Below are 17,895 nucleotides of genomic sequence, written 5' to 3' on the forward strand. Positions count from 1 at the left end.
ACAATGTACAATTTTATATGTTTTGACATATGAATACACGCACAAAACCATCATACTATCAAGATCATGGATATATCTATTACTCCAGAAAGCTTCCTCTTTACGTTTTATGATTCTTCCAGTGGTCAGAAAGATTTTACCCTATAATATTTTTTCTAAATTTTTACAACTTACATATAGGTTTATGATCCATTTTGACTCATTTTTGTATATGGTGCAATATATTGTTCAATTTCATATTTGTGCATATGGATATTCAGTTAGTCCAGGATTATTTGTTGAAAGACTATACTTGGAATTGCCTTTGCACCTTTGTCAAAAACCAATTAACCATTTATGTGGAGCTCTAGTTCTGAAATATCTATCCTGATCTATTTCTTGGCTTTGACACTAATGCCATATTCTCTTGACTACTATAGCTTTATCATAAGTCTTGAAATTAGGAGCTGTAAGTCCTCCAACTTTATTCATTTTTTAAAAAACTTTTTTGGACTACTACATTTAAAATAGATAACCAACAAGGACCAAGTGTATAGCACAGGGAACTCTGCTCAATATTCTGTAATAACCTAAACAGGTGAAGAATTTGAAAAAGAATAGATACAAGTATATGTATAACTGAATCACTTTGCTGTACACCTGAAACTAACACAACATTGTTAATCAACTATGCTCCAATATAAAATAAAAATTTTAAATAAAATAAAATAAAATAAAACTGTTTTGGCTATTCCAGTTTCTTTGCATTTCCATGTGAATTTTAGAATCAGCTTATAAATTTCTACCAAAAACATAACTGGGATTTTCATTTGTATTAAGTTGACTTTATAGATAAATCTGGGGAGAATTGATATCTGAATAGTATTGTGCTTAAGGAAACAATTCTATTTACCATCACATCATAAAGAATAAAAGACCTAGGACTAAACCTACCTAAGGAGACAAAAGACCTATACTCTTATACACTGATGAAAGAAATTGAAGATGACACATACAGATGGAAAGATATAATATGTTCGTGGATTGGAAGAATCAATATTGTCAAAATGACTATACTACCCAAGGCAATCTACAGATTCAATGCAAATTACCAGTGGCATTTTTCACAGAACTGGAGCAAAAAAAAAAAAATTAAATCTATTTGTAAATACAAAAGACCCCAAATAGCCAAAGCAATTCTGAGAAAGAAAAATGTTGCTGGAGGAATCAGAGTCCCTAGCTTCAGGCTATACTACAAAGCTACAGTAATCAAAACAGTATGGTACTGGCACAAACACAGAAACACTGATCAATGGAACAGGATAGAAAGCCCAGAAATAAACCCATGCACCTATGGTCAATTAATCTATGACAAAGAAGGCAAGCATATACAATGGAGAAAAGACAGTCTCTTCAATAAGTGGTGCTGGGAAAACGGGACAGCTACATGTAAAAAAATGAGATTAGAACATTCTCTAAAACCATACACAAAAATAAATACAAAATGGATTAAAGACCTAAATGTAAGGCCAGACACTATAAAACTCTTAGAGGAAAACATAGGCAGGACATTCTTTGACATAAATTGCAGCAATATCTTTTTTGATCCACCTACTAGAGTAATGAAAATAAAAACAAAAATAAATAAATGGGACCTAATTAAACTTAAAAGCTTCTGCACAGCAAAGGAAACCACAAGCAAAATGAAAAGACAACCCACAGAATGGGAGAACGTGCAAATGAAGTGACCGACAAGGGATTAATCTCCAAAATATACAAACAGCTCATGCAGCTCTATGTCAAAAAAAACCCAACCCAATCAAAAAATGGGCAGAAGATCTAAATAGACATTTCTCCAAAGAAGACATACCGATGGCCAAAGAGCACATGACAAGATGTCCAACCTCACTAATTATCAGAGATACACAATCGAAACTACAATGAGGTATTATCTCAAACTGGTCAGAATGGCCATCACCAAAAAGTCCACAAACAATAAATGCTGGAGAGGGTGTGGCAAAAAGGGAACCCTCCTACACTGTTGGTGTGAATGTAAATTGGTACAACCATTATGGAGAACAGTATGGAGTTTCCTTAAAAAACTAAAAATAGAACTACCATATGATCCAGCAATCCCACTCCTGGGCATATATCTGGAGAAAACCATAATCCAAAAAGATAATGCACCCCAGTGTTCACTGTAGCACTATTTACAATAGCCAAGACATGGAAGCAAGCTAAATGTCCACCGAATGGATAAAGATGTGGTACATATATACAGTGGAATATTAGCCATAAAAAAGAATGAAATAATGTCATTTGCAGCAAAATGGGTAGACCTAGAGATTATCATACTAAGTGAAGTAAGTCAGACAAAGATAAATATCATATGATATCACTCATATGTGGAATCTAATTTTAAAAATGATACAAATGAACTTATTTACAAAACAGAAACAGACTTACAGATATCGAAAACAAAGTTATGCTTACCAGAGGCGAAACGTGGTAGAGGAGGGATAAATCAGGAGTTGGGATGAACATACATACACTACTATATATAAGATAGATAACCAAAAAGGACCTACTGTATAGCACAGGGAACTCTACTCAATATTCTGTGATAACCTATATGAGAAAAGAATCTAAAAAAGAATGAATATATGTGTATGTGTAACTGAATCACTTTGCTGTAAACCTGAAACTAACACAGCACTGTAAATCAACTATACTCCAATAAAATTAAAACTAATAATAATATTGTGCTTTCTGATCCATGAACACAGTATAGCATATAGTGTATAGTATAGTGTTCATCACTCACTTATATAATTTCTCTCAGTAATATTTTGTAGCAATATTTTGTTTTCAGCATATAGGTCTTCCATGTTTTTATTAGATATATCCCTAAACATTTCATATTTTTGCTGCTATTGTAAATGATATTGTTTTTAATTTCAATTTCTGATTGTTAATTGATAGTATATAAAAATACAACTGATATTTATATATTGATCTTGTATCCTACAGCCTTGTTAAATCCTTTATTAACTCTAGGATCTTTTTTGGAGATTCCATAGCATTTTCTACACAGATGACCATAGAGTTTATGAGTAAGATAACTGTGCTCCTTAATTTCCAAGCAGCATGTCTTTAATTCCTTTTTCTTGCTTTATTTCACTAAAACTTCCAGTGCAATGCTGAATAGAAATGGTGAAAATGGACATCCTTCTTACCATGTTCCTCTTATGTTAGAAGAAAAGTGTTCAGTGTTTTATCACTAAGTTTGATGTAGCTTTTATCAGGAAGTATGTTGGATTTTGGCAAATGTTTTTTCTGCATACCCTGGAATGTAGTTTCCCTTTCTCTTTGTGGTGAATCACACTGATTGTTTTTCAAACTAATTTTGCATTTCTAGACCTCACATGGTCATAATGTGTTATCTATTTTATATACCATTGATTATTTGATAAAAATTTATTAAGAATCTGTTTAGCTATATTCATGAGGGATACTGGTCAGTAGTTTTCTTGTAATGTCTTTTAGTAATGCTGAGTTGGGAAGTATTTCTTCCTTTTCAATTTTCTGGAAGATTTTGCATAAAATTAGTATAATTTCTTCCTTAACTATTTGGGAGACTTTACCCATAAAGCTGTCTAGGCCTGGAGTTTTCTTTGTAGGGAAATTTTAAGCTAACGGTTTAATTTATTTAGCAGATATGGAGCTATTCAGGTTGTGTATTTCCTTTTGAGTAAATGTCTACTGTTTCCAACTTTTAAGGAATTTGTATATTTTATTTAAATAATTCAATTTAATGGCATAAAATTATTCATAGTATTTCCTTTATATTCTTTTATATGAGTAGAATCTGTAGTGATGTCTATCTCTTATTCCTGATAATGATAATTTGTTTCTTTTCTCCTTTTTCCCTGATCGGTCTTGCTAGAGCTTTATTAGTTTCATTGATCTCAAAACAAAAAAACACCCAGCTTTCTTCCTCATTAACTTTTTTCTATTGTTTTTTCTGTTTTGAATTTCAATGACTTCTGCTGTAAACTTTATTATTTACTTTCTTCTACTTACTTTGTGATTAATTTGTCTTTCTCTAGTTGCATAAATGTGAAAACTATGATTATTATTTTGGTGGCAAATTTTCGTTGGTACAAATTTTAATATTTTTTCTATTTCTATTCAGTTCAAAATAATCTCTAATTTCCCTTTTTCATTTCTTCTTGGTCCCAGGAGTTGTAGATAAGTGTGTTATTTAGTTTCCTTATATTTGAGGACTTTTCCAATATATTTCTAATATTTATTTCTAAACTAATTCCATCATAGTCAGAGAACAGGGTGTAATAAGAATGTTTTTTAAATTTGAGACTTGCTCTGTGGCTCAGAAGAGAGTCAATTTTGGTAGATGTTCTGTCAACACTTGAAAAGGATGTATATTCTCCTGTTGTTGGATGGAGTGTTTTAAATGTCAATTAGGTCAAGTTGATTTATGGTGTGATTCAAGTTTTTTATATCCTTACTGATGTTCTGTCTACTTGTACTATCGATTATTGAGAAAAGTATTGGAATCTCTGCCCCAAATTGTATATTCTTATCTTCTTGTAATTGTATCAGTACTTGATTTATGAATTTGTAAGTTTTGTTACTATAGCACAAACATTTAGTAATGGTGTGCCCTCTTGATTAATTAGCACTTTATCACTAAGAAATATCTTTCTTTATACCTTGTAATATTCTTTGCTCTGAACTCTAATTTGTTTAATATTAATATGGACACTCCAACTCTCTTTTGATTGCATTAGCTTAATATATATTTTTCCATCCTTTTACTTTTAACTTAATTTTTCTTTATAATTAAAATGGCAACATGTAGTTCAGTCTTGCTTTTTTAATGCAATCTGTTAATTACTGCCTTTTAATTGGGGGTTTTAGTCCATTTATGTTTAACAGAATTATTGATGCATTTGGTTCAGTTTTCTATCTATTACATCTGTTCTTTATTCCTATCTTTCCTCTTTTTCGGCATTGTGTGTGATATTTTAAAATGATTTCCTTTTCTTTCCTTTGTTGGCCTATTTGTTATAGCTTCTTGTGTTTTTAAAGAATCATAGTATGTATTTTATCTTATTTATCTTTAAGTGATTCTATACAATTCTATACCACTTATCCATCTTTAAGTGATACTATATATCTTTAAGTGATACTATACTTAATATACGAACCATACAATTGTATAGTTCCATTTCCTGGCCTTTGTGATATTTTTGTCATATGTTCTACTTCTACATATGTTATAAATCCCATAATACATTGTTATTATCTTGCTTTAAATAACCTATTATCATTTAAAGAGATTTAAATAAGATGAAAAAAGATATTTCATATTAACCCACACAGTAAGTATTTCTAGTGCTTTTCATTTCTCTGTGCAGACTCAGGCTTCCACTAATACCATTTTCTTTTTTCCTGTAAGGGTTTCCCTTAACATTTCTTGCAGTTCTGCTGCTGCTGATTTTTTTTAAAGTTTTGATATCTGAAAACCATTTATTTTTGTTTTCCTTTTTGAATAGTATTTTCTCTGTGTATAGAATTCTGGGTTGTTTTCTTCCAATACTTTCAAGATGTTGTTCCACTATCTTCTGACTTGTATTATTTCTGAAAAAAGTATGCTATAACTCTTCCTTCTTATTCTTCTGTATATAATGTACCTTTTTCCTCTAGATACTTTGAAGATACTCTTATCACTGGTTTTAATCAATTTGAACAGAATACCCCTTGGTGTAGTTTTTTTCATGTTTCTTGTGCTTAAGGTTTGTTGACATTCTGGATCTGTGGGTTTATAGTTTTCATCAAATTTGGAAAATTTGGGCCATTATTTCTTCAAAAATTGTTTCTCCCTCTGCCCTTTCTTCAGGGATTCCAATTACATATACATTAGGCTGCTTGAAGTTATCTCACAGCTCACTAATGCTATGCTTTTGTTTTTGTCGTTTTTTCCCTCTTTGTTTCATTTTTGACAGTTTCTATCGCTATGTTTACAGGTTTATGAATTGTTGCTTCCACACTGTCTACCTGGTTGTTAATACCAGCCAGGGTATTTTTTATCTCAGTTATTATAGTTTTCATCTGTAGAAGTTTGATTTTAGACAGATATCTTCAATGTCTCTACTAAATAAGCTCAATATATTTTCTAGTTTCTTGAATGTATGGAATGCAAAAAAAATAACTCAACGTTCTTGTCTATTAAATCTATAATATGTCATTTCTGGATTTGTTTCTATTAATTGAATTTTCTCCTCATTTTCAAAGATATTATACTTCTTCTTTGTACACTGGAAGCTTTTGACTGGACGCCAGACACTATAAATTTTACCTTGCTGGATGCTGGATACTTAGATGCTTATAAGCATTCTTGAGTTTTGTAACTGGGATATAGTTAAATAACTTTGAAAGAGTTTGATCCTTTCAGGTCTTCCTTTTAAGCTTTTTGGGCAAGACTAGAGTAGCATTTAATCTAATTTTGCCCCATTACTAAGGTAAAACTGTTCTTGATACTATGTCACATGCCCTGTGAATAATAAGGATTCTACTGTGACTGACGGGAAAAGGAACTATTCCCAGCTGTGTGTCAGCTCCAAGGATTGTTCCCTATAATTTTTTCAGGTGGTTTCTTCTGCTGAAGATTTAAAAGGATCCCTCTGCATAGCTCTAGAGTCATCTCTCTGTGCAGCTCTCTCCTCTCTGGTACTATGCCTTGTAGCAACTTTAGCTGCCTTGTCCTCCTCAGACTCCCAGACCTGTCCCCTCAACCCAGGGATAATGCTAGGCTCTGCATGGAGTTCCTCTTTGCACACCGTGACCTGAAAACTCTGTCTAGGCAGAAATTTGAGTAATCATAGTATCACTTCAATCATTTCACATCTCTTCATTGCCTGGTATCCAAGGTCTTAAAATTGTGATTTTTTCCCAGCTTTTAGATTGTTTCAGGTAGAAGGGTCCTGGTCCTTTACTCAATCCTGGCTGGAAGTGGAAGTTTGCCCATGCATTTTTAGAGGAAGAAGGCCTATGGCCTTCATCAATAAATTATCTTCTCTTTGCTAATGATTAATATGAGTAGATGTATAAATTATTGGTATGGATTCTTGGTGTTTCCATGGTTGTCTCATATATTTTAATTAGCATCTATTGTAGGAAATGAGATTCAAACTTTTAATAGAAAAAATCCTGATTCTCTATAACTAACACATCACAAATTCAGAACGCTATTTTGGCAAGTGGGACGATCTAAGGTAACTCAGGCACATGGTATTGCTAGCCAAAATGTGGAGCCTGAATCATAGAAAGAAGGCAGGAGACTAGAAATAATAACATATGATTCAAATGAAAATTAGAATTAAAGAGTAAAAAGTATAGACAGAGATCATTTTTTACAGGTAACACAGAAATAAACCAAATAAGTCTGGGAAAAAGAGCTTGAATGTAGAAAGAACAAGGTGTAGTGTCAAATAATTATGTAATTTCAAATCTTGATGATAAGGGAGAAAGATGCTTTTGGGTTTTGTCTGTTTTAACTCCCAGAATTTAATATAAGATCTCTTGCTTTCTTCCAGTTAAAAAAGAGAGAGAGAGATTCATTATTTACCTAGTTAGGAGAAATAGAGAAGCTTGCTTAATTGACATTTGTACATTTATCTGAATTTTCCTGAATACTATGGAAAGAGTTTCCATATTTTTGTCAGTATTAACTGTAAGCTTGAAGCACATAATTACCTCAATAGACCTAGCATCATAGTTATTTGCATATTTGTATTAACTATACTTTTTGAGGAGAAGGAGGATATCTTGTTTACCTTTAAATCTCTAACACTGATTACTATAGAGCATCACTTAGAGAAAATTCACTTATTTAACAAATACTATGGAGTACCTGTTAAGTCCTGCATACTATGTAGGGTTTTTAGGAATGTACAGGTGAGCAGAAACTGGCGTGCGGCTGCCTTCTTCAGACTAGTGGAGAAGACCAACAGTAATTAAATCATCACACAAACAGATGTAACATGAAAAATGAAGAGCACTGGACAGACGATTAGGTGACATCTCTTATACAGGCTATTTCCAAAGTGACTAAGGAAATTCTACAACACGGAGATAGAATTAGAGCTTCTAATTCTAAGTGCCATAACGTAGCCCACACTTTCAGAATGACTTTTTTCAATACCTCATAGAGAATTTCCATCAGATATAATTTGAAGAAAAGAGAGTATACCCTGGGGGACTTCATATCATACTTTAAAACTTGGAAAAACTGACCCTACCAGGCAAGAATAAAGGTTAAAAGGTATCTCCTTGGTGATCTCACAAAGGTGAAATATTCACATAGGAACATAACACTCAAAGCCATTTTGTGAGGATATGAACATTGAGAATTAATATAGAAATAGTAACTCCAAACCAAATGCCAGAATGAAACAAAATTTATCAATTGAAAGCTTGTATTCATTCATTTAGCAAATGTCTATTAAACATCTACTATATGCAGGAATGTCCCAGGCCCTGGAAATATAGCAGTGAAAGTCTCTGTACACAAGAAGGGGATGGCATGGGGGTGGGGACATAGGATAAAAAAGCAAACAGACCGGGCTTCCCTGGTGGCGCAGTGGTTGAGAGTCCGCCTGCCGATGCAGGGGACATGGGTTCGTGCCCCGGTCCGGGAAGATCCCACATGCCGCGGAGCGCCTAGGCCCGTGAGCCATGGCTGCTGAGCCTGTGCGTCTGGAGCCTGTGCTCCGCAACGGGAGAGGCCACAACAGTGAGAGGCCCGCGTACCACAAAAAAAAAAAGCGAACAGACCACTTAGAGGCTTCTGAGTCTCTACAAAGGCAGTGTCCCACATTGGTAAAATACTTGTTTGCCCATCAAAGCAACTTGGACTCTTTACCCAACCAACAGAGATCAGAGCAAGAAATATCTCCAATGTAATGAGGTACATGGTGTTCATTGTATTGCTGGCATTAGTGCCACTCGATACTCTTCTATCCCTTTCTCGAGTGATTTTCAATCTTATTTAGCACAGAGGACCTTATTTGCTACCTCATCATTCCAGAAAACCTAACATTCAGCAGCCAACCTAAAGAAAAGGGGGTGTTTTGTCCATCTGCAATTTTTATCTACCTCACTGTAGTAGCTTGAGCCTCTAAGAAGCAGCCAGGGTTTCAAAGCTAAAGCTTACCACTTTACCACAGAAGTAGGATAAAAATGTCTACAGCTAGTCTGCAGAGATCCAGTCCTGCATCCCTCATCATACGATTTCAAATAAATCTCCAAAGAAACCCAGTTTTGTTTCCTCCAAAGCTTGAATGTTTCCAAAATGTTAAGAGCTTCTCCAGGTGCAGTTGGTTTTTGGGTAAATTTTATTATCACCACTACTATGCTTAGATGTTTCAAACTATAGAATAAAAAATAACCTCTTCTATGCTTTCAAACACTCAGAGAAAAAGAAAGAAAGAAAGAAAGAAAGAAAGAAAGAAAGAAAGAAAGAAAGAAAGAAAGAAAGAAAGAAAGAAAGAAAGAAAGGAAGGAAGGAAGGAAGGAAGGAAGGAAGGAAGGAAGGAAGGAAGGAAGGAAGGAAAGAAAGAAAAAGAAAGGAAGAAAGAAAGAAAAAGAAAGAAAAGAAAAGAAAACACTCTAGCTAAATAGCTTCACAACAAATAGGTCATTTCAAGAAAAGACATCCAATTATATAGAATCTGATTACTGGTAATAACTTGGAAGTCTTAAGAAATTTAATGACTTCAGTGCAAAACAATTAAAGTGAACTATTGAGGATAAAATCACCCCCTAGATTCAACATAACTACAGATACAAAAAGAGAAGGCTTACTGCTTCATCGCCCCTTCTGTTCCCAGTCCCCAATGCCAAACACATCAGATAACCTAAATATTTAGGTATTGTTAAAATTAGAATTCATAGGAGAAGTCTGTTTTTCAGTGGCAGGATTATTATACTTGATTTTACAATTTTGAATCTTGAACTTTCCAAAGACATAGAACTGATAATATAAATACACAAGAAAAAATTTCCATTGTATGTATGTATGTATGTATGTATGTGTGTGTGTATTTCATTTATGTAAGTCAAACATGAGAATTAGGCCTTCAACTAACAGACACTAACTTCAAGGTCATTTGGGGAATGTAATCTTTTTATCAATAAATCCTCTCCCTTAAGGTTTTCTGGACAAGTGTGTATTCTACATTATAATAAAACAACTCTAGTTATATATATATCTTTCCTTCATCTAGCAACAGCTTGCATTTACAATCAATTTGGAAAATTCTTAAAAGGGGTCCCGACCTCTACCTTGAGCACTGCATTAAAATTCTCAGAGGAAACTTGCTAGTTCTCTGCAACGCAACTGTATTGGAAGGAGCTCTAAGCAGGAGCAATGGAGATTGTTTTACACGTGGATGGTGTTAATTCATATCATGTAAAGAAAAGGTAAACTGTATACTTTGTTGCCTTGTCTGTAAAGCATACACATTGCTCCGAGGGTGGTAAACCACCTCCAAGCAAAATCTTCATGGGGTATTGTATGATTAATGATATTGTTGGTGAGGTTTACCAAACCTTAGTTTTGTAAGGTTAAGCAAAGTCTCCATATGAATTTTTTAAAAGACAATGAGACTAAAACGCATCTTATCGGTAGGCAAATGAATCTCTGTTGTATGATAAAAGCAGTTTCTTTTAGCGGTTAGAGATTTAGCTAGCAAAACCACTTGTAAGATGAACACATTTTCCAAGCCCTGAAAGAATTTCTTTTTTTTTAAGAAAAATGAGAGAGCATTATGCTTTAAAAAAGAAATCATCACTCACAGATTCCTTTCCCATCTTCTTTTGTAGCCGTGTTTGCCACTGGACGGCTTGCATGACAATGGCTTCCCACCTTCTTTCAAGATTTACAATGATCAGCTGCATGGGCTGATGGTCCGCGTTCAGATTGCAGGTCTCCCGGTCATCCAGAAGATGTTGGCATAATCGCAGGATGGAGGCCACTCCACGACGTCGCTGCTTTATTTCACAACAGAGGGACTGCAACAGAAAGAGGTACTGATCCATTAGTGTTTCTAGGGCAGATTTCCCTAAAACATAAAACACCCTCGTCCACCGTAATTTTAAATTGTAGTGATATGCTCAGCTGCGAACAATAGGACAAGAAGGACTCTGGAGTTGCCTTTGGATTAGAGATCTTCTACAGACACCCAACTGATGCCAATGAATTTAGCTGTATCTCATTCCTCTTCCCTTTTTTTTTTTTTTAAACTGGTTTCTACATCTAAAATGTTGGGTCCCACCTTGATATCTAGGTGATTAACTTAATGAAATAAAGCATTTATGCCAAACAGGTTGACATGCTTTGATTCAAGGTCATAGGAAACACAAAAGACAGAAAAGTCCTCCAAAAGGAAATGGAGTATTTCCAAATTTACTCCTAGATTCTTTGGAGCCAAAAGTTTACTTTTCTAGGCTGGAAATAAGTTAAATAAGATTGCAAAAAAATTGATATATAACAGCTATTGTTTGAAAAAAATGATAAGCAACACTTCTCTTCCGAAACTTGATTAACAAAGCAATAATGTTCTGAAAACAGAAATTAGGATACTGGATTATTAATGCATTATTTGTTAGTTGCGTGTTTCTTTTAATAGACATTCACACTATTTAAGAAGGATATGCATGCATCAAAGTAAGATTTTGCCCCCAGAAGCATTTGTATTGCTGCAGTGACCCTAAGCTGAACGATTCAAGCAAAATAGTGGGTACACATGTCTAAAAGTATTATATCTCTTCTTTGCCTACGGACAGTGTGTAAGTGATACTCTAATTCAAAGCCTTTGGGAGAAACGATGATTATATCCACAAACATCACTGAATTACTAATCTCCTTCTACTGCCACAATTGGACTGTTCTAACAGTTAACAGATTGCTTGTTAATCAACAAGGATACACAAGACAATGCAATTTCATTTAGTGCTAGAGTTTTAATGCCTAAAAGTATTTGTGCTTAAAATGTTAATCTAGATAAGTCTTCATTAGAAGAAGTCTTAAAATGATTAAGTGCAGTTCATTGAAATGTGCAGAGTGGTAGTAGACCAGCAGGTGGACGTCTCATACAGATGTTCCACTTATTGATATAATACATGCTATAGCCATTTAAACAACCCTAACTCAGTAATAGCTGGAATTCTATTATTTCTGTAATGAGAGAACCCTGTGCCTTTAATATTTTTGAATTTTAAATAAGGTGAATGACAAATTCCCATACCTCTATTTACAGCAAAATATGACTAGGAATTTTATTATTCAGTTTATACCAGTACAGCATTTTTTGTTATGTTTCTTGAACTTACCCTTATTTATTTTCCTAGGGATCATTACTATTTTCCTATATAACTCCTGATAGAACGACCAGGTCTGACAAATTTCTTTACTGATGCTATTCATTAGTTCAATGCTGAATGAGGAGAAACCCCTACACATTCAAAGATAAAACTTGAGGGTCTACCAAAGCAATAGGCATTGTTTCCATTACCTCTCCCAATCCTGCTAACTGACCCTCCCCACATGCATTCTCTCTCTTTCTCCTATTTCTCTCTCTCTCTCTCTCACACACACACACACACGCACACACTCCCTTCAATAATTTGCTCTCTTGCTCTAGAACAACTGTCGAGCAAGTCAAACTATCAAGCCCACTTAATATCTGTCATTTTTTGGCCCAATCTTAAACACTTCAAGATAATAATATAGCCAACTGGGATTGATTCAGATGAGTTCTATGAATATACATGTTGAAGATTTTGGGTTTTTGTCTGTGTTTTGTCATTAAATTGTTAAAAATAAAGGGCTAGAAAAATCAAGAGATGTTTCCATGCCACAAAACTGGATCTTGCAAAACTCCACTTTAAGTTGACTAAAATAACGACTGCATTTCTCCAGCCAACAAAAAGTCCCTATGTTTCTTAGCTAAATGAGAGTTTGCCATGGATGACACTAAAGGTATGTGTGGACTTAGCATAGCCACATTAGGTGATATTCACAAAGCAGCCCAAATGGGCTTCATTCACCTCACAGGCATTTTCAAAGTTCTGAAACAGGACATGTGAGGTTGCTAGGGGACATTTTCATAAAGGTGATTGGCCATAACTTTTTATTAGTATCTAGAATGTATCCAGTATTTAAGTATCCAGATGATTACCACCCCACATCTTAATGACATTCTATGGGTTTTAAAACTGTGTTAGCTGTTTTTAAAAACTGTTGACACTGTTAACACTCAATATCTGATTTTCAGATCTCCACAATTCTTCAGTTTAAAACGTTTTAAATATTCAAAGAATTTAGTGTACATTCTAGATTAATTTATTCTATATGCACACTTTGGAAATAACACTACTTTTAAAAGGAGAGGAACATTGAGAATTTTACATGGCCAACATACTTTTCAGTACTTTTTTAAATCTAAGTGATATAACTGATAAGATAACATTCTTTTACATAAATGTGTTTCCATGACAACCATTAAAATGTACATGCTTATTTATAATCACAAACACATACTAAATAAAAGTGCATCTGCTGGTAATGTTTCTTAGAATCAGTAGAGTTCACATTATTTCCATGGTACACTATGCGTAGAGAAATGTTAAATATAACTACATAGGAACAAAATGATTATTATAACTATTTTTGGCTTACATTTTCAGAGAACAGAACAGAAACCCAAGCTAAGCAATCTAAGTAAGGCACAGAAATAAGACAGACTCATCCCTGCCTTCCAGACCTCCTCAAATGTGTATTGCACCTTGCATCTGCCAGGCACTGTTTCAGGCATGGAGGCTTCAAAAAGGAGCAAGTTACTGCTCCCTCTCTCAAGGAGCTGAGAGTCTATTGGAGGTGGACTATACAGTACCAAGAATAATACAGAGAGGTAGGTGCTAACAGAAGTTTGTGCAGGTTGCTATCGGAGGAGTCGTGAAATCTTCAGGGAAACAATGTGAGCCAGATGGTCCAAGTTGGGTGGCTGTGGTTATAAGGACAGAAGGTCCAGTAGCAAGTAGCCTGGGACCCTGGGAGTACCCAGTGTGTTGGAGAAAAGAGAGAGTAAAGCAGAAGGAAAAGGAAGTAAGGAACAGAAAAGTTTACAAGGTTTTTCATTTTTGCCAGTTTTGAAGCATTGTCCTTGATATCCAATGAGATCATGTTGGTTCCCAAGCACAGTCATATTGCCTTCCCAGAAAAGTAGAAAGAAAAGAAGTGGGAAAGAAAATGTAAAAAGAAAGAAGGAGAACTAATTATCAATATATCTAAGAGAAAGATATTCCAAATGCTTTTGTATTTAGTTATATATTTAATTATCATTATTTTTGTACTTAGTTATGTATTTAGTATCATTATTATTTGGTAATCTTTAGGAACTTTTTCCTACAAAGCTATCTCTGTTAGTATGGAGGTCATTGTCTTAGTATCACTTCAGAATCCAATTGTTGGAATATAGGTCGGTGTTCTACTTTTAAGTCTCTAATGACCTATTTAATTTGGTTATTTTACACTTCTACTCAACTTCCTCATGTTACTCAAAAAGCATATTTGCTATAAAAGTTGAGAAGTATATAAAAGTGAAAATCAAAATTTCTAATTTGTTTTTTCCTTTACAAATCTCCAACCCTTTAAACATATCTTTTTGGACATGTTATAAGAGAGCTGCCAACAGACGGAAGATTTTTGCTTTATACTTATAAACGATCAATCTGATTTTCACTTCACCAGTGGTGATACAAAGGGGTGTTTTTGGTTTATGTAGGGCTTGTCTCCTCTCCTGACTTGCTTTATGAACTTCTCTGACTGTTGAAACCACTCATATTATGGAGCCAAATGTGATGTAACATCATTCCTGCCACTGGCTTCAGTTTAACACCACTGAACGTAAGGCTTCCAATACTGGTAACTTATTCTTCATTATACATTAAATTTATGTATTTATGCACACATATTGCATAGAATGATTATATTTACTTGTACAGTTGACCCTTAAACAATGCCGGGGTTAGGGGTACCAACCCCCAGCACAATCAAAAATCTGATTATAATTTATGTCCAGCCCAGGGTTCCTCTGTATCCAGGGTTCCACATCTGCGAATTCAACCAACACACTCATCATAGAGTACAGTAGTATTTACTGTTGAAAAAAAATCCGAGTATAAGTGGACCTGTACAGTTCAAACACATGTTGTTCAAGAGTCAAATCTACACCCATATTCTTGACATTAAATAATACTGTCATCTCCTATTACAAAAGGATATAAATAAGCCTACAATTAAAGAACTACAATTAGACCAAGAACCAAAATGCACAATAAATAAAATGTAAGAACTAAATAGAGAAAAAAGACATGAGGAGGAAAATGAAATTCAAAAAATACCAAAACTAAGTATATGGTAAACGCAGAGAGAAAACAATTAAATCTAGCTGAGAAACTCCAAAGAAATTTGTCTCCATATCTCTTACATAATTTTATTTAGCAGTTAATGTAACATCATTAGGTAGGTCAACAGAAACAAAGTGGTGGGACTTTAGGTAATGCGTCAAATTAAAAAATTATTTATGAAGCAATTCCATTTATAAAGTCAAACATGACTTTACCTTCTAGATGAATCAATTGTTTAAACACTATCTATTGAATATGCCTTCTATGTGGCAAGCACATCAAAGAAACGTCAATCTGTATATGTATATGATATGTACCTGCCTTCAGCGTAGTTGGCATGAGGAAATATACAGAGAGAAGAGAGAGAAGTGAAAAGATAGGCACATTCTTCTAGTTTAAATAGGATCATACAAAAGCAGACAGCTCCATCTCTTTGTTGCAAGGGTTTTCTACACTTTTTCATGTGCTTTTCTTCTTTTTTGCATTTTCTGTATTTTACCATTCTAATTACATGAGGTGAGCAATTGTCTTCTCTTAGTCTGCTACCTGTGACCAAATTTTCTAGAGCAAAATTTCTCAGTGTGTTCCCTGGGCCAAGCAGTATTAGTATCATCTGGAAACTTGTTAGAAACAAGAATTCCCTGGTGCCACTCCATATCTTGTGAATCAGCAACTCTGGGGTGGGCCCCAATGAGGCATGGTTTAACCAGCCCTACAGGTGATTACAATGCATGTTAAAGTTTGAGAACATTGCTCTACAGAAAACAGAGGAACTTAGTTTTTCAGATAAGAAAATTAATCTAGTTGAGTAGTTTTTTAGAAGTATAAAAATAGAAGGTGTAAGTTCTGATTCTGGAGTCACACTTGTAGCCAAGAGCCTAAAGACCACACCCATTAGTGATCAATTATTTTTTTAATTAATTTTTATTGGAATACAGTTGCTTTACAATGTTATGTTAGTTTCTACTGTACAGCAAAATGAATCAGCTATACATATACATATATCCCCTCTTTTTTGGATTTCCTTCCCATTTAGGTCACCACAGTGCATTAAGTAGAGTTCCCTGTGCTGTACAGTATATTCTCATTAGTTATCTATTTTATACATAGTATCAATAGTGTATATGTGTCAATCCCAATCTCCCAATTCCTCCCACCCCCAATTATTTTTTAATTGTTATTGAATAGCTAAAAAAATTAATGAATCAATCAATGACTAGATCTTTTCAGCCAGTGATAACTTTATATTATTAGTATTTGCTTGATGATCTCCAGAATTTTAATATAATTAAGAATGCTGAGCTCATGCAGCTCAATATCAAAAAAAACAAACAACCCAATCAAAAAATGGGCAGAAGACCTAAATAGACATTTCTCCAAAGAAGACATATAGATGGCCAAGAAGCACATGACAAGCTGCTCAACATCACTAATTATTAGAGAAATGCAGATCAAAACTACAATGAGGTATCACCTCACACCAGTCAGAATGGGCATCATCAGAAAATCTACAAACAACAAATGCTGGAGAGGGTGTGGAGAAAAGGGAACCCTCTTTCACTGTTGGTGGGAATGTAAATTGATACAGCCACTATTGAGAACAGTATGGAAATTCCTTAAAAAACTGAAAATAGAATTACCATATGACCCAGCAATCCCACTACTGGGCATATACCCAGAGAAAACCATACTTCAAAAAGATGCATGCATCCCAATGTTCATTGCAGCACTATTTACAATAGCCAGGTCATGGAAGCAACCTAAATGCCCATCGACTGATGAATGGATAAAGAAGATGTGGTACATATATACAATGGAATATTACTCAGCCATAAAAAGGAATGAAACTGGGTCATTTGTAGAGATGTGGATGGATCTAGAGACTGTCATACAGAGTGAAGTAAGTCAGAAAGAGAAAAACAAATATCGTATATTAACGTATATATGTGGAACCTAGAAAAATGGTACAGATGAACCGACTTGCAGGGCAGAAATAGAAACACAGATGTAGAGAACAAACGTATGGACACCAAGGGGGTAAAGTGGAGGGGTGGTGGTGGTGGCATGAACTGGGAGATTGGGATTGACATATATACCCTAATATGTATAAAATAGATAACTAATAAGAACTTGCTGTATAAAAAAATAAAATTTAATTTAAAAAAAGAATGCTGATGGTTTGAGTACTGTATTTGGGGATTTTACTCCTTTTGGTTATTTTTATCAAGTAAGTCATTTACTAATTAATGACTCTAACATATTTGGCACTGTGCTAAATTAAATAGAAGCTTTGCTCTCATAGAGTTTACATAGTAATCAAACCTTGATGACTGTTTGGAAGGTACAAGGCATCAGGTAATGCTACTGCCTACAGCCATAGTCTGAGAAGAATGTATAGCAGGTGGGAAAAATGAGAGGCTA

General features: G+C 34.4%; 1 protein-coding gene across 1 annotated transcript in view; it reads right to left on the minus strand.

The window, feature by feature from the left end:
* The window catches only part of AKAP6 (A-kinase anchoring protein 6), a gene marked incomplete at its 3' end in the record, with an annotated part of 361,949 nt that overhangs the window by 38,140 nt on the left and 305,914 nt on the right, over positions 1–17,895 (minus strand). The window contains exon 11 of the mRNA XM_082853308.1: positions 10,861–11,076. Within this exon, the coding sequence (XP_082709434.1) occupies positions 10,861–11,076 (216 nt within the window). The remainder of the gene's footprint in view (positions 1–10,860; positions 11,077–17,895) is intronic.

Source organism: Leucopleurus acutus, assembly GCF_964270905.1.
Source record: "Leucopleurus acutus genome assembly, chromosome: 1".
In the NCBI taxonomy this organism is placed as follows: Eukaryota; Metazoa; Chordata; class Mammalia; order Artiodactyla; family Delphinidae; genus Leucopleurus; species Leucopleurus acutus.